This window comes from Globicephala melas, chromosome 14 (assembly GCF_963455315.2).
Source record: "Globicephala melas chromosome 14, mGloMel1.2, whole genome shotgun sequence".
Classification (NCBI taxonomy): Eukaryota; Metazoa; Chordata; class Mammalia; order Artiodactyla; family Delphinidae; genus Globicephala; species Globicephala melas.
In genome coordinates, this window is record NC_083327.1 from 67,642,855 (window position 1) to 67,660,570 (window position 17,716).

Consider the following 17,716-nt stretch of genomic DNA (forward strand, 5'->3'; position numbering starts at 1 on the left):
TGTTAGATTACCTATATTATTATTTTCTGATATTTTTCTTTAGGCCTTCAAACAAGCTAGACATATGGGAGGATCTGAAGATAATAAGTAAGCCTGCGTATTCTGTGCAACAGCACAGCCTTAAAATATTTTTAATGGGAAATTTTTGTACTCTATTATGTGGGTAACTCTTCTTTACCTACCTCATAGAGTTTTTTTCAGATTAAATAATTCTCATAAAGCAAGTAGATCAATGGTCATAGAAACTACTCAATAAATATTAGCGGTGGTGGTGGTATTGTTATGATAATATGTAAACCTGTCCTAGACTACATATATGCATATTAGGTACTGATATCTACAATATATACTTTGAAGGAAGTTTTTACTCCAACCCAGATAGTAACTTTACTTTGATATTGTATGCAGACTTTGATTAGCGATAAAAATTTGTAGCAGAAAGCTGCCCTAGAAGAGATGTATCTTCATGTCTCAGAACTTCATACTGTCAGTTATTCCTGTGTTTTCCTATCCATTCAACTAATCCTTATCAACTGAATCATGCTTAAACTTTGCCTATTTGAAAATGAACTAAACTTCTGTACTACCCTGTATTTCCTTTCAGCTATTGTACTTTCTCACATCCATTGTATAATACAAAAGATTTCTACATTCCCTGTCTTTCCTTCTTCACTCCTACTCACTCTTTGACATACTAGAGCCTGGTTTCCAGTCGTGTATCTCCACCCAAGCAGAGGTCTCAAGCATCAGTAGTAACTTCTGTGTTGCTAAATCCACTGGACATTTTCATCCTACTAGACCCCTCCACAAGAGTCAACACCTTTCTCTCTCCTCTGTTTTGAACACGCTGTCCTAGCCGGGTCTCTGGGTGTTTCCCTGTCTTTGTGTACCTTCCTCCAGCCCTTTAACGGGCTTATCCTTTATCCTCTTTTACCTGCCATTGACGGCTGGAGCTCTTCCATGCTCAGCCCTCTTCTCTTGCTCAGGACTAGCTCCCTGGACAGCTCTGAGTTCTGAGGCTGCAACACTTAATGCTTCCCAGTCCTTTCTTTTTTTCCTTTCTAAGCTAATAATATATAACCCTTCACTGAATATATCCGTTATTGTTTTTTTTTGGTTATTGTTTCAATTAAGAGATCATTCCTAATTTATGATAAACATTTTTTAAGCAGATAAACTATGAAATGTTTTGAATTGATATATTTTTGTACTTGAAACAATTACAAATGTATTTTTAAAGTCATCTTATGAAAAAATAACTGTAGGAATGGTTTGTGATTTTACACATTTGTTTATATTTTAATAATTAGTACCAAGTGGTTTTCTTTTCTCTGTAAAGGTTTCACAAGAAGTATCGTAGCTGTGTACAGTACTTGCATGCTGGTGGTTCTTTTGCGAGTCCAGTTAAACATAATTGGTGGATATATTTACCTGGATAATGCAGCAGTTGGCAAAAATGGCACCGTAAGTTTAATAGACTTCAGTAGATATTGCCCTTTCTTTCAAGAGGTTCAAAATTTAACCAAATATTATTTATTTGGTAAATAATTCATATAGAATGATAATTCATATAGAATAAATATCTTTATATTTCATGTGATTATAAACTTTTAGCATTATTATTCTTCATATTTTGAAGCTAGGCTTTTTGTTATGTTAAAGAATAGTATTTTTCCTGTTGTTCCAGGTCCTAAAGAATCTCAGCTCAAGTTATAATGAAAATATTATTATTTACTAATAATATTGGGTACCTTATTTCTGTTTTATACAGACAGTTCTTGCCCCCCCAGATGTCCAACAGCAATATTTATCAAGTATTCAACACCTCCTTGGAGATGGTAAGATTCTTATTCGTGACCTGTAAACTAGTTCTGATTCATTCATTCGTAGTATTGAGGAATTGAAAAAGTCAACAACGCTTTTATGTTTGTTTTTGCTTTAATAGGCCTGACAGAATTGATCACTGTCATTAAACAAGCTGTGCAGAAGATTTTAGGAAGGTAAGGCATTTTGCTTTGGCTTTTCTGACTTACTGATTCTGATGAATAAAAGAAAAATTCGAATTGTTCTAATGAAGCTAGTGATTTGACAAATGGTGGTCTGCGAAACTCTTAACCTAATATGGACACAGCCCTGCGGTGTTACATTGTGGAATCCATTTTCTTCATCAGTATCAACCTTTTCATACTAAGGGAAAAGATTTAATGTTTCATTGTTTATTGATTGATTTCCAAACAAACCAGAGATATTTGGGTCATGAGATAAAAAACCTGCTTTTAAAAATCTGTGTCTGAGGCTTTTAACTCCCGTTCATACAGTGGGAATTTTCTTGTGAAATCTGCAACAAGATTTTTCTTGGTCCTTAACGGGTAGCTGATTTCTTAATCTACTCTAGTGATTTCACAGTCAGCAGTTTCAGGTTTGACTGGTTGAAACAGGATCTCAGGTAGTAACCTGTTAGGGTAAGAGTGTGTATAGGATGTGTTGTATAGTTTCAATTTATCCCAATTCCCTTTTCTCTGTTTCTAGTGTTTCTCTTAAACATTCTTTGTCCCTTTTGGACTTGGAGCAAAAACTAAAAGAAATCAGAGATCTCGTTGAGCAACATAAATCTTCTTCTTGGATTAATAACGATGGATCCAGATCTTTATTGTGCCATTATATGATGCCAGATGAAGAAACTCCATTAGCAGTTCAGGTGCTTCATTCATAACCATTTAACCAAACGAATTACTCTTTTTTTTTAAGGTTTTTTTCACTATCTCTTAAAATTTAGATTTCTGAGTCTCTTGAAAGGTAAGTGATTGAAAGACATGTATTTCAGTAATTTAAATAAAACCTCATTAATTTAGAAAACAAACTGTAAATGGAACTGACTTCTAGTTAGAAAAAACTTTAGATATTCAGCAGAATTTTATTGCATATTAGTTATGTGACAGACACTAGTATGATTGGAATATAAAATGAATAAGATGTATTAATTACACCTGGGGAACACAGGAGACAAATTCAGTTCCTTTGGCTAGAGCATTTCTGTATGAGGTCAGGTAACAGAAGATAAAGCTGGTAGTTGGGGCAAGATCCTAAAGAGCTTTGTGTGCCAAGATAAAGAGTCTGAACTTCCATTTCAAATTCTAATCAAGCCAGTACCACAATCACATTTGCTTTTTAAGATGAATCAATGATGGCAGTATCTGAATGGACTGAAGGAGTCATCCAGTTGAGAAACAAAGAAGGCCTAATCTAACATTTATCAGCTATGGTGTTGCTATACACTGGTGTGTCCCAGCCAGTTGTGATTTAAGTTATTCATTGGTTAAGAATAATAAAAATGCCAAAGAGTACATGTTATAGACCTCATTTTTAAAAAATTTTATACCTAAGTGGATTGCATCCATTCTTTGCCGTTGAGAGAAGAATATCTCTCACTTAACAATTGGAGAAGTCTTAGACCAGAGAGGCCCCTATGCCATACCTCAGCGTAAAGGTCCTGTTAGAACAAAGACTGCCATGTTTTTCATTGCCTGCCGGTTTCCCCCTTGCCCAGAAACCCCAGAGATAGATGTTTGTGGGTACTGAGAGACCCTGCATTCATGAATAGGCCAAAAAAATAAGCAAACCATGTGAGGAAACCCTGTGAACTGCAGGATGGAGGCTAAATTGAACGAGCAGAACAGACCTGACAGAATTAATGAAAGAAACAGGAGAAAACTTACTTACAAATTAGAATCTCAAGGAGATGCAATAATAGTATTTAAAAAGCTTTCTGGAATGATAAAGCAATTTCCAAATTTTAAAATTCAACAGTGGAATTAAAAAAGAAAATGATTCAAAAGAACGGATGAAGAGAGGGATGATAGACCAAATCTTACCTGAATTAAATTTAAACCTGCAACTTCAGATTGAAAGGACACACAGAGCCTTAGACTAAACTAGATTGATGAGAAAAGACACATACATATCCTGATAAAAAGTCTTTAACAATCACAGAAAAAAAATCCCTGGCCTCTGCAACCTCAAAGGCTATTTTTTTCTTTGTAAGTATATTCTAGAAATGTGTCCAAGAGGGGTCAGATAAACAAAGATCTTACTGTGACTCATGTTCTAAATACTGCTTACCTGTGCACATGAACCTTTATAGTGTTTTGAGTTTAACATTTTTTGATTGTTGATAGAACATAGACTTTTAGGCTTCCTGAACTCCTGAGTTTATTAATATGATTTGTTTCATCATAACCCTGTGCTAATATTTGAAACCCTGAAATGTGGCCTTTTAATTTCACAGGCCTGTGGGCTTTCTCCTAGAGATGTTACCACTATTAAACTACTCAATGAAACTAGAGACATGTTGGAAAGGTATGTATACTGCATGTAACAGAAAGCATGTGTTTCTTTTTTGAATGTACTTATGACCATTTTATAGGTTTTTTTTTAACAACGTTCAACATAATATTCTGTTAAAATTAAATTTAAAATCTATTCCCCTGCCTTAAGTAGGATTTCCTACCTAAACTAATGGTCCTCTTATTAGGGTGGGGAGGGAAGCAAAGATTTTTTTTTTAGGAGACCCATGCCTTGCCCCCACCTACTTTCCTAGCCTAGAGACTCTGATATACTAGTTAAGGAACTGGAAGATAGTTAGCATTTATATTTTGAGGAAGGCTTTCAAGGGTGATTCTCATATGCTCAGTGTGTAGTGGTAAATGGTTAACAACCAGCCCTGTAAAGAAAAAAGACCAGAAACAAATTGTAGCCACAGCAGTGCTGACTACCAGCTTGAGGTCACTCAGTGCTGACTTGGAGAGTTGGGAAAAGATGCTCTTGGCAGCCAAAGCTAGCCAGCTCCAGCTAGGCCTCAGGTGTAGACACATGTACACACATGCTAATGTGTATGCGCACACACCTGTACTCAATTTTGAGAACTACTTCCCCTAACGCTTTCAGGATAGTCTATAATGTTCCTAAATCTTTGAGTGATAAAAATTTCACATCCTCCCTAAACTGAGTATTACTATTTTAAATTACCCAGAAGAGAGCGAGAGTGTTAGAAATGGAAAAAGCATCAGATTATGCATTAGAAGACGAGAGGACCTAGATTCAAGTTTGGCTGTCCTATTTACTATCTGGTCAACCTTGATTGAGCCACTTAACACTCGTTGAGGTAGTTCTATCATTGTGAAATCTTAGTGGTAATACCAGTTCCATCCACTTTATCTTAAGTGATTAAAATATCAAAGTTTCTTTTCAACTAAAGATAATTTAAGATCATTTTTTCTAGTTTTTTTCTAGTTCTGTTTTCTGGGCAAATTATATCCTTTGTTTATAATATTTTTTCATAATCTTGAAGAAAATCAGCAAATTTTTAGGTTAACTCAGCTACTGACTCTACTATCTGAATTCATCAAGTTCTAGTCCCTTGACTTTCTACAGTAGCAATCTCCACTTTTTTCTTATTCAAACCACTCCATGAAGCTCTAGAAAAAGGTCATCAGTGAACTTTTCCCAAATCCAGTCAACATGTAATGCTCATCTTACTTGGCCTTTCTCTAGTAATTGACACTGGTGATCAAGGCTTTCTTGAAATTCCTTTCTCTTATGGCTTCAATGAAAAATCTAATTTTTCTCTCAGTTCTCAGATCATTTCTTCTTAGGTTCCTCTATGCCTGCCTTTCCTTTAAATATTAGTGTTTCCCAGGTATTTGTTCTTATTTCATCCTCAGCTGCCCCAAGCAATTTTATATACTCCTACTAATTTACTGTCTGTATGTTAGTAATTCCCAAACTTATAGCCCTAGCCCTCCACTCTCATGAGTTGAATTGAGATTTCTACATGTCGAAGATAGAATTAATCTGTTCAACTAGGCAGTTTCTAACTCTCATAGCATACATATATTATTCTTTATATCAAAGAGTTTTTGTGAGGTACTGACATGATGTAACAAAAAGAGCTTGAACTTTAAGATCAAAAAGGCCTGGGTTCAAATTCTGGTTCCCATATTTACTAATTACATAACCTTTGGACAGATTTCTTCATCCCTCAAGTATCCAGTTCCTCATCTGTTGTACATGTTAATAAAATATTCTGTCTCACTGGGATGATATGATAGAGTATATAAGGCAAACCAATAACCTGTGACTATAAGAGGATTCCTCTTCAAGTGTTTCCTCAAGAGAAGTAATACTATTTATTGATATTTATAAAAATACACTTATAAAGTGCTGCCTAATGTAAGAAAATCTAGCAAAATGCATGAATATTCTCATTGTGTTGTGCTAAATAATAAGCTCACTTTTTATGCTTAACTTTTTTTTTTTTTTTTTTTTTTTTTTTTTTAACGGTGTGTGGGCCTCTCACTGTTGTGGCCTCTCCCGGTGCGGAGCACAGGCTCCGGACACGCAGGCTCAGCGGCCATGGCTCACGGGCCCAGCCGCTCCGTGGCACGCGGGATCTTCCCGGACCGGGGCACGAACCCGTGTCCCCTGCATCGGCAGGCGGACTCTCAACCACTGCGCCACCAGGGAAGCCCTATGCTTAACTTTTAAGATTGACTCCTTGATATATTTTTATAGTGTTTTAGTCTAAAAACTAAATTGTGACTAGAAATGTTGGTGGTTGTCAAAGGTAACCACATCGTTATTGAATTTGTCTCCTTTTCGATTGAAAATCTGAAAGGTAACTTATCCTCTTATTTTGTGTAGTCCAGATTTTAGTACAGTTTTGAATACCTGTCTAAACCGAGGATTTAGTAGACTGCTAGACAATATGGCTGAGTTCTTTCGACCTACTGAACAGGACCTGCAACACGGTAACTCCATGAATAGGTAAGAAGACATAAAAGAATGTTATCAGTCTAAAGAATGTTCTAATAAAATAGTGCTTTGGGATGTGTTTATTTTTTGTTCCAGGTAACAAAAATATCTTAGAGGATAAATTTGAATGTTTGTTTTTTCAACAAATTAAACTCTGTTCAACCAATGACTCCTTCATTAGGAGGAGCTCTTTCAGTATTCAATATTAAAACTTTCATTTCTTCCAAAAATTTTGCCACTATATAAAGTACTTAAGTTGTGAAACTATTTTTCTATAGGCCAAATTTCAATTATTGGGGCTTTTTAGATTTCACTCTTTAGAATACAAAACTGAAAACATTATTTAAGTTTTAATGTTTTCTCTTATATTATTCCAGTACTATAAGCCATAATTAGCCTGTATAATTCAGCCAAGCATTCTTGTTTCTAAATTCCCACTTGATGAATTATCTCCTAGTTCTACAGCCCTTATTGTAGGATTAGGAATGTTTATTTAGTGCAATTGGTAGTGATTTTAATCATAACTATTACTAAGTCATGGATTCACACTCCAAAAGATATCTTATGGTTTTATTATATTCTTATCATCTCAGCATGAGCACCTTGAATCTCCTATTAGGATTTACACTCTTTTGCAGTTTTTTAAGTTAAATTCAGAAAATAATAGGTACTAAATCAATGTTAACTGACTATAAACTCATCTGTTAAAATTAGGGGTAACAGTAACTGATATGCAGTATGTATGTGCAATGTCCAATTTAATTCTCAAATACACAGGGCAAGATTATTTTATTTGCCCGGTTCTCTGGGACCCATCTTTATTATACAAAAAGGAATAATTTGCAGTTAACATTGAGGATTTGGAATGCCTAGCATCATAAAATTTATTTTCTGAAGCAATTTAAATATCATCCTAAAATCTTTTTTAGCAGTTCTTTAAATTATCAAAAAAAAATTTCAGCCTCTATAAAATACTCCCTAAATCAAGGTGCTCCAGTCAACAAAATTTCACTATAATCTCTACCTAGCAGAAGTATTAGTCATTTCCTGAGTAGTTATAAGAATTGTAATAGTTGATATAATATAAACAAATACTTGATCTTATACACTAAAGAATTATAAAAATTATGTTACAATTACATCAGCCATTGATAGTCTTTTCTGAACTCCTGTAGTACTCATTATCAGTCCTGTAGTACTCAGTGTTTATACTTAACTATTGGCAAAGAGAGAAAATATCACTAATTATGTGTACTACAATTAATAATCCAGAACCCTCAAGAGAATCAACAGAAAAATGATGTAAACTAATAAAACATTAAATTTTACATATATATGTATATATTACATATGTATATATTTATGTATATACTATATATACAACATGTGCATATAATATATGTGTATATATAAACATATATATATATAATATTAAAAGTTTTCCTATCACAAGAAACAACCCAATAGAAAATATGATGGATAAACATGGGATGTAAAAGAAAAACTATGCACTTAAAGTACGAATATAGATATGAGTCCTAAATAAAATATAAACAAATGAAATCCAGAAATATATAGCAGTAATAATAGTGACCAGTACTTCTGTTTTCTTTTTCTACATACAAGTATGATAGGTATTTTTCAGAACATTATCTCATTGAATTCTTAAAATAGCCCTAGGAAGTAAGTACTAGTATCTTCCTCTTGCCACAGGTGAGGAAACTAAGACAGAGAAAAATTAAATAATTTGTGGTCACGCAGCCAGCGAGTAGTAAAGCCAGATGTTCACTCACATTTGTCTCACATCAGAGCCTGGAATTTCTAGTTATTCTCCAAGACTGTGACTAATTAGGGTTTATTTTAAGAATGCAAGGAAGTTTAAACATTAAGAAAGTTATTACACTAATTCATAACATTAATAAGTTAATAGGACAAAAAACAAGCATCATCTTCAGTGTTGCTGAAAAAGCATTCAATAAAATATAACTTTTATTACTGATAAAACCTCTTCTAGAAATAAAAAATCCTTTTTATATAATAAAATATTTGAAATCAAAAGCAAATGTTATACTTAATGGCAACACACTAGAATTATTTCCATTAAATTAAAAACAGTATAAAGATGGTCACTATTGTCATATTTATTCAGCATCATTTTATTATTCTAACCAGTGCAGTAAGACTAGGAAGAGACAATTTTGAGAACCAAATTCAGGAATGCCAGTGATTTTTATATATTTATTTTGCGAAGAGACACTTACTGAATGTTTATTACTGTATAATAAACTGTTAGTTGACTCTTGATTTTCTAAGTTAAATTCTTATCTTCAGAAAATGACATTAGTTTCAGAAAGGGAGAGAAAAAAGTTATTGTTATATGAAAGTGACATGATTTTATACTTAGAAATCCAAGAGAATCAGCTAAAATTTGTAAAGTTAGCTTCCCAAAAAATAATCTATAAATGTGGTCAAAGTACCATCAAAATCCACTGAGGATTAGAGAGTGGTTGCTTTGTTATTTTTGAACCTGAAAAATTGATAGTACTGGGCTTCCCTGGTGGTGCAGTGGTTGAGAGTCCGCCTGCCGATGCAGGGGACACGGGTTCCTGCCCCAGTCCCGGAAGATCCCACATGCCCCGGAGCGGCTGGGCCCGTGAGCCATGGCCACTGAGCCTGCGCGTCCGGAGCCTGTACTCCGCAATGGGAGAGGCCACAACAGTGAGAGGCCCGCATACCGCAAAAAAAAAAAAAAAAAAAACTGATAGTACTAAAGGAGGAATAAAGGGCTGAGAATACTCAAGAAATTATTGAAGAAGTAGAGCAATGAATACTTTCCCTATAGAACATGTATTATAAGGTACAGTTATTCAAATAATATGTTACTAGGAATAGATGAATCAGTGAAATACGATATAAAATCCAGAAACAGGCTCTAAAATATACAAGATATAGCATATGATAAAAGTTAGGAAGAGATGTATTATTTAGTAAATAACGGTAAGACAGTCATGGTAAGATGACTAATTGTAAAATAAAGTTAGAGCCCTTCTGTACCATACTTATAGCCAGAAACAAAAACAAAAGCGAAAACCAGGGGGTTTAAACAATCAAAACATAAATGAAGTGATAGAAAACAGGTGAATATTTAGCTGATCTCAAGATGGAGAAAGTTTTTCTAAGAATGAAAGTAAAGAACTTTATATGAATAAAATAATGTTTGGCGGTAAAATTTAAAAGTTAAAGATCAAGCAATTTATAACTTTATAATCAATATTAAATGCAAATGATATATTGGGGAAGTATTTGCAAATTATATGCATCATATACAGAGGTTAATAGCATTATATACACATCAGTTAAGGAAGGAAACCCAAAGAAGGAGATGGTCAGAGACACAAACATAATTCACAAAAGAGCATGTAGAAATGACCAATTTGTCCATTTATCTAAAATCTGTTTATTAAACATCTGCTATTTATCAAGTACTTTACTAAGTCTCTGTCCTCATGGATCTTATAATCTAGTAGGAGAAACAGACAGTAAACATAATTGCATAAACTATGATAAGTGTTATATAGGAAAAGAATGTTGAGCATATAATAGAAGTATTTGAACAAACATGGAAAGTCAAGTAGAGTTTGCAAGGAAATAATTTGAACAAGAACAAAAAGATGAGGTCTTGGATAGAGTGAGGCAGTTGACATTCAGAGCAGAAGTCATAGCGCAAAGACTTTGAAGACAGGAGGACCACAGTACACTTCGAGGACCTGGAAGACCAGTGTGGCAGCTGAAAGGATGGAACTAGGGAAAGAATGGTGTGAGATGAAGTTGGAGAATTCAGCACATACAGGTTATGATTGTCAGCTTGAGAATGCTGGGGAGCCACTAGAAAAGTGGCAGGAGAGTGACAGGATGGGATTTATATTGTAGGATCACTTTGATTGCTTTCTGAAGGTGGAATTGGGAAAGTAGACATTGGGGGTGGGACATAGCAATGGATGAATGAAACTTTTATTAATCATGTCAACAAGTATGTTTTGAGCACACACTGCACCAGGCCCTTTACAAAGTGCTAGGATAATACAGTGAGTGAGGTGGGCATGAAACCACATGGACCTTGTGTGGTGGTGCTGTCTTCAATTTCTGTGGAAGACAAATTCACTAACATATAAAGAGACACATCAAACAAAAATCATGACAGGTTTTGAAAAATGCTGCAAAGGTACCAAGGGGGAGAAGTGGTGGGGTGGGGGGTGGGATGGTGAGATGAATTGGGTGATTGGGATTGACGTGTATACACTACTATGTATATAAAATGGATAACTGTTAAGAACCTACTGTATAAAAAATAAGTTAAATTTAAAAATTCAAAAAAAAAAAAGAAAAATGCTGCAAAGGTACTGTGAAGGAGAATAAGGACTGATCTCTTCAGGAATGCATAAATCTCTCCACTTTTTTCAATGCAATCCCTATCAAACTACCACTGGCATTTTTCACAGAACTAGAATGAAAAATTTCGCAATTTGTATGGAAACACAAAAGACCCCGAATAGCCAAAGCAATCTTGAGAATGAAAAAAGGAGCTGGAGGAATCAGGCTCCCTGACTTCAGACTATACTACAAAGCTACAGTAATCAAGACAGTATGGTACTGGCACAAAAACAGAAATATAGATCAATGGAACAGGATAGAAATCCCAGAGATAAACCCACGCACATATGGACACCTTATCTTTGATAAAGGTGGCAGGAATGTACAGTGGAGAAAGGACAGCCTCTTCAATAAGTGGTGCTGGGAAAACTGGACAGCTACATGTAAAAGTATGAGATTAGATCACTCCCTAACACCATACACAAAAATAAGCTCAAAATGGATTAAAGACCTAAATGTAAGGCCAGAAACTATCAAACTCTTAGAGGAAAACATAGGCAGAACACTCTATGACATAAATCACAGCAAGATCCTTTCTGACCCACCTCCTAGAGTAATGGAAATAAAAACAAAAATAAACAAATGGGACCTAATGAAACTTCAAAGCTTTTGCACAGCAAAGGAAACCATAAACAAGACCAAAAGACAACCCTCAGAATGGGAGAAAATATTTGCAAATGAAGCAACTGACAAAGGATTAATCTCCAAAATTTGCAAGCAGCTCATGCAGCTCAATAACAAAAAAACAAACAACCCAATCCAAAAATGGGCAGAAGACCTAAATAGACATTTCTCCAAAGAAGATATACAGACTGCCAACAAACACATGAAAGAATGCTCAACATCATTAATCATTAGAGAAATGCAAATCATAACTACAATGAGATATCATCTCACACCAGTCAGAATGGCCATCAACAAAAAATCTAGAAACAATAAATGCTGGAGAGGGTGTGGAGAAAAGGGAACACTCTTGCACTGCTGGTGGGAATGTGAATTGGTTCAGCCACTATGGAGAACAGTATGGAGTTTCCTTAAAAAACTACAAATAGAACTACCATATGACCCAGCAATCCCACTGCTGGGCATATACCCTGAGAAAACCAAAATTCAAAAAGAGTCATGTACCAAAATGTTCATTGCAGCTCTATTTACAATAGCCCGGAGATGGAAACAACCTAAGTGCCCATCATCGGATGAATGGATAAAGAAGATGTGGCACATATATACAATGGAATATTACTCAGCCATAAAAAGAAACGAAATTGAGCTATTTGTAATGAGGTGGATAGACCTAGAGTCTGTCATACAGAGTGAAGTAAGTCAGAAAGAAAAAGACAAATACCGTATTGTAACACATATATATGGAATTTAAGAAAAAAAATGTCATGAAGAACCTAGGGGTAAGACAGGAATAAAGACGCAGACCTACTGGAGAACGGACTTGAGGATATGGGGAGGGGGAAGGGTGAGCTGTGACAGGGCGAGAGAGAGTCATGGACATAGACACACTAACAAACGTGAGGTAGATAGCTAGTGGGAAGCAGCCGCATGGCACAGGGATATTGGCTCGGTGCTTTGTGACAGCCTGGAGGGGTGGGATAGGGAGGGTGGTAGGGAGGGAGACGCAAGAGGTAAGACATATGGGAACATATGTATATGTATAACTGATTCACTTTGTTATAAAGCAGAAACTAACACACCATTGTAAAGCAATTATACCCCAATAAAGATGTTAAAAAAAAAAAAAAGCATTCCCTCAAGTCTTAGCACAGCATACTAGTTAGATACCATAGCTTCAGCATTTTCATGATATTTAAAAGGAAAATTTTAGTGTAGTCCCAGGTTTAAATGTATGAAATGTGATATTTTATGTAATAAATCAAGTCTTTAACCCACACACAAAAAGTAGTTTCATTATTTAACAGTCATTATATATATAGTCACACATAACATTCATTCATTCATTCATCCAGGAAATGTTTATTGAGCATTTACAGGTTAGAAAGTCATTGCTGTAGTCTAGAGAAGAGATAATGCCTAGTGTGGATAGGTTTGGCAATGGGGAGAAGTAGACACATTTAAGAAATATTGAGGATTGTGGAGAGGCTGGATATAGGCAGGAGAAGGAAGTACCGATGATCCCAGGTTTCCTACTTACTCAGCTGACTAGATGACAGTACAGTTCACTGAAGTAGAGGGAAAAAACATTTGACATTGCTAGTAATTAAGAGAAATACAGAGCAAAACTGTGAGATGCCATTTTCAGCTATCAGACATATGAAGGTTAAAGAAAAAGATAATGCTTGATGTAGAAAGAAGGCATGATAGAGCAGGTATCCTCATAAACTGTTAGAGAAGCAGAGAGCATTTGGCAATATACATTTTAAAGCTTAAAAGCATTCATACCCTTTGACCCAGTAATTTACTGTAAATACAAAAAGTTATTTATATTAAGGAATATTAGGCAAAAACTTAAATGCCCAACTGTAGGGAGCTGATGATATAAATTGTCACAGCTAGAGGATGGATTACTATATAATTATTAAAAAACAGACAAAAACTTTGGAAGAACTTTTAATGAGATGGAAAAATGATTATAACCTGTGAATAAAAATGCAAAACAAGTGTTGCTTGGGATGTTATAGTTGTGTGTTAAAAACACAAAAAGTATAGATATGTATATATAAAAAATTACTGGAAAAAATTAATTATGATGTCAATTGACATCATAGTTGTTATTTCTAGGTGGTAGAATTATATGTGGTTTATATTTTCTTATTAATACATTTCTATAAGTACTTTTCAATGACTATTACTTTTATAATTAAAATATTAAGTTCCTATAAGATAATTTAAGAAAATAATTATTACTGTGATGATTTTTCAGTCTTTCCAGTGTCAGCCTGCCTTTAGCTAAGATAATTCCAATAATAAATGGACAGATCCATTCAGTTTGCAGTGAAACACCTAGTCATTTTGTTCAGGTAAGAGGAAAGCTTGGGGGTATTATTAAAAACAGACTGTACTCTTGGTTGTGATCCTATTTGTCCAACATAAAATTACATTTCTCTTCTATGATATTTGTTCAAAGAAACCAAAAACTTGAAACCACATGTAGAGTATGGTAGCATGACCCATGAGAGTAATAATGTATCATGGCACTTTTATGAGGTTGGGAATACCTTTCTCCATGTTATAGTCCAACATGTGTTAGACAGACTACATTTTAGTCCAAATACATTCTAGTGGTCAGTTGAATTTACAGTGTTACTGTTTTGCATTAAGCTGTGCTAGTAGAAAAGTTGAGCCTTGAGGCAAATCAGCGAACTAGTTCCTCGCATTTTGAGGAAAAATTGAAAATTTTTATGGGAAAGGTAAAGCATCTTAATAGCTAATAAATACAACAATTAATAGTGCACCAATAATCTGCTCATTAAAAACTGCATACTCAGTAGGTTATTTAAATTTTTCATTAGACTACCTATAACTCCATCTCCTTTCTTAGGAAAGCATTTTAGAATACATTGAGTAAGACTAATTTTATTAAAAGGACAACTTTGAATCCATAGGTTTTTTTCCAAGTCACTTGCAAACTTGGAAACTGTACAACAAGTAATAAATTACCTGCAATACACCTCAGTTCCAAACCACTGCCATAATGTGCAGTGCAAAGAGACCCTAGGCCTAAGTGTAAAGATGGCATCTTCTCAGTATCGTTTATCTCTGTGGATTTCTACTTGAGGACATGAAGAGTCCTGAGACTATGGGTTGTAATTCTTCCTTTCTCTGTATAGTGTCATTAGCTTGTCCTTAGCATGCTACTTTTCCTCACTCCTTCAGTCTTCTGTGTCATCCTCTCACCCATGAGAATTAGCCATTCATATTTCAGAAGAAAGAATGAATAAGGCTGATCTCATTTCACTTAATTTTAAGCTTAATTTAAGCTCAAAAAATCTTAATTAAAAACTTAGTTTTAAATTTTCTGTTTATTTTTTTTAATTTTTACATGTATATTAGTGTGAGAAAAAAAGTTATAACTTCTGGCATTTAAACCTTTATCTTTCTCCATTTTCATGAAGTCTCTGGCTTCATCAGTAAGCTGTTCATCTTGACAAGTGGGAAATACAGCTAAGCGTAATACGACACCAGCTCTGGTGCTTAAGTAATTTATGTTCTACATTAATTAAAGTCTGTATAATTGAGAATGAAGACAAAAGGTTTCAACCTAGTAAAAACATCATTGATACTAATGCTTAGTAAATTTTCTTAGTGTGACTGGATGTAGATTGAGTTTATAAACTAGACCATTAATTGACAAGACTTCCACCAATTTTTTTAACTATGATTTCTATGAGTTAAAATGCCACGTGGTATTCAGAGAATTTAACCTTGAATTTGTGAGAACAAGACTTACCTAAGCTCACTTGGGTTTTCTGATGCTTAGGAGAGAACACAAAGGATAGGTTCACTTCTTGTTTCTCTGCTGCTCACAGGGCACTTAATGGTTTCTGTTGTCATAGATCCTTTCACTATCTGGAGAAGCCTGTGGACGCCTCCTCAGAATAATGCCTATAAATGCATATTGTAAAATACGTAGGTTTTAAAGAAAACCAATTGCATACAGTTTTAAAATACTTTTAAAAATCAGATTTACGATATAGCAATATTGCTTCTTTGTTCATGCATTAAATAACAAGATGTAATGGCACTCCATGTAACTTCCACAGCTGTCTATCATATGATGTAAAAATGTCTGATTTCTACTAAAGGCAAATTCAGAGGTTCTGCTGCTACTATCAGTTTGTTGCTTACATTCATAACTGAAGGAAATGCTAGATTTTAGTTGAAGGTTAATGAAAATAAAGATGTAATTTTTTCCTTATCTACATTCACAGATCCCTTAAGAACCCCTGTTCTCAGGTGTATATGTGTGATTATGTATGTGTGTATATGTAATATATGATATACTACATATATTCTATGTTAGAAAGTAATATACCTCAATCATGTCATGTCAGCTTCCAGCAAAAGTACCTTTAGACTTGTATAGTGTTGTAATCATTTATTCAACAGATACTCTTCTAGCACTTGACACACACAGAAATCCATTTGAAGACTATTTTGGGTCGTCTTCTCTAAGCCACACTTGAATACTTATCATATCCACTATCTCTCACGTAAGAACTTAAACAATAAACATCTCCAGGAATTTATTATAAGAAAAACTACTTCTTTCATTAAATGATTTTCTTTTTGGCCTTAATGCCACAAAACTTAGAGCTAACTTTGTTGCTTGATTACAGAAATGAATTCTGATTATCTGTTCTTTTTATAAACTGTAATGTTTTATTGTCGTCTTTGCTAGGATCTGTTAATGATGGAGCAAGTGAAAGACTTCGCTGCTAATGTGTATGAGGCCTTTAGTACTCCTCAACAACTGGAGAAATGATTTTTTCCTTCAGGAAGAACTACAGTGGAATTCATTTGCTTTAAAAAATACACTGAATAAATCAACTATATAGAGGGTAATGATTTGGTACTGAAATGTCTAATAAAAATATATTCATAATCAAAGTCTTCATTTCATAATAAAATAGATTTATTTGGCATCTTAATATATTTTTTTAAAGTCATCAACAAACTGGTTTTTGTGGGCATATTTGAGTGTACACAGGGCAAATGTCAGAATTGTTAATAATTTGTTACACCATGGATATTAGTTCCAAACTGATTAATGTAGATACTTCTTTTATATAATAGGAAATTCAGTATACTTTGACATTAATACTGAGGTAAAATCTGTTTGGGAAGTAGGTGTGAAGTCTGGAAAATAATGCTATTTAATCATTAAGTTCTCTGGACTACAGTATACAGGAGTGAATCAGACTTCCAGTTAGTATTCAAAGGGATAAGTTATTTGTCTTAAATATACCTGATTGAAGACTTCGTTTTTTTAGAGAAATCAGTTAATTTAGCAACTGTGATCTGGACTTCCCTGGCAGTCCAGTGGTTAAAACTCCCTGCTTCTCCTGCAGGGGGAACGGGTTCGATCCCTGATCCCTGGTCGGGGGAACTAAGATTTTGCATGCCGCATGGCACGGCCAGAAAAAAATAGGGAACAACTATGATCAGCAATTTTTTTCTTTACTGTTGTTAACAATCCTTAGGAAACTACATATTGATTTAGGGGCAAAAATTGTGTTGATGCCGTTTACTCACAGCTATGATTAACTACTGTACATAGTTTCATTCATTTTTTGTAAATAATTTTAATAACTTTGTATTGATTTTGAACAGTGAATCTTATTGCAATAAAGTATTTTAGTAAAATATGGTTTTATTGAGTTAATACTTTACAACTATTAATTTATTTGTCCCATAGCATTTTTGCTGTTATTTTTGGAGATTACACTAGTTTTCAAGTTTCATTTTAACTGGTAATTGTTGCTTTCTTTTAACTTATTTGTTTAGA

The 17,716-nt window shown here is 34.3% G+C and overlaps 2 protein-coding genes across 5 annotated transcripts in view; one reads left to right on the forward strand and one right to left on the reverse strand.

Annotated features, from left to right (window-relative positions):
- PEX3 (peroxisomal biogenesis factor 3) overlaps nt 1–17,578 on the forward strand; it is a 37,127-nt gene extending 19,549 nt beyond the window's left edge. Inside the window, exons 4-12 of the mRNA XM_060283627.1 lie at nt 44–87; nt 1,340–1,464; nt 1,772–1,838; nt 1,946–2,000; nt 2,530–2,698; nt 4,286–4,356; nt 6,700–6,822; nt 14,132–14,228; nt 16,610–17,578. Coding sequence (XP_060139610.1) covers nt 44–87; nt 1,340–1,464; nt 1,772–1,838; nt 1,946–2,000; nt 2,530–2,698; nt 4,286–4,356; nt 6,700–6,822; nt 14,132–14,228; nt 16,610–16,693 — 835 coding nt within the window. The 3' untranslated portion in view covers nt 16,694–17,578. The remainder of the gene's footprint in view (nt 1–43; nt 88–1,339; nt 1,465–1,771; nt 1,839–1,945; nt 2,001–2,529; nt 2,699–4,285; nt 4,357–6,699; nt 6,823–14,131; nt 14,229–16,609) is intronic.
- Nucleotides 1–17,716, reverse strand: part of FUCA2 (alpha-L-fucosidase 2) — a 57,657-nt gene that overhangs the window by 14,230 nt on the left and 25,711 nt on the right. The window contains exons 8-9 of one of the 4 annotated variants that reach the window (XR_009558754.2): nt 15,659–15,813; nt 13,160–13,430 (exon numbers count right to left, since the gene is read on the reverse strand). Coding sequence is in view for 1 of the 4 variants with exons in the window: in XM_030853296.2 (XP_030709156.1) it covers nt 15,743–15,813 (71 nt within the window). In the remaining 3 variants the exon portion in view is untranslated. Of the gene's footprint in view, nt 1–13,159; nt 13,431–15,577; nt 15,814–17,716 lie in introns of those variants that run through there. The other 3 variants (XR_004038757.2, XM_030853296.2, XR_004038758.2) reach the window with 3 other exon arrangements.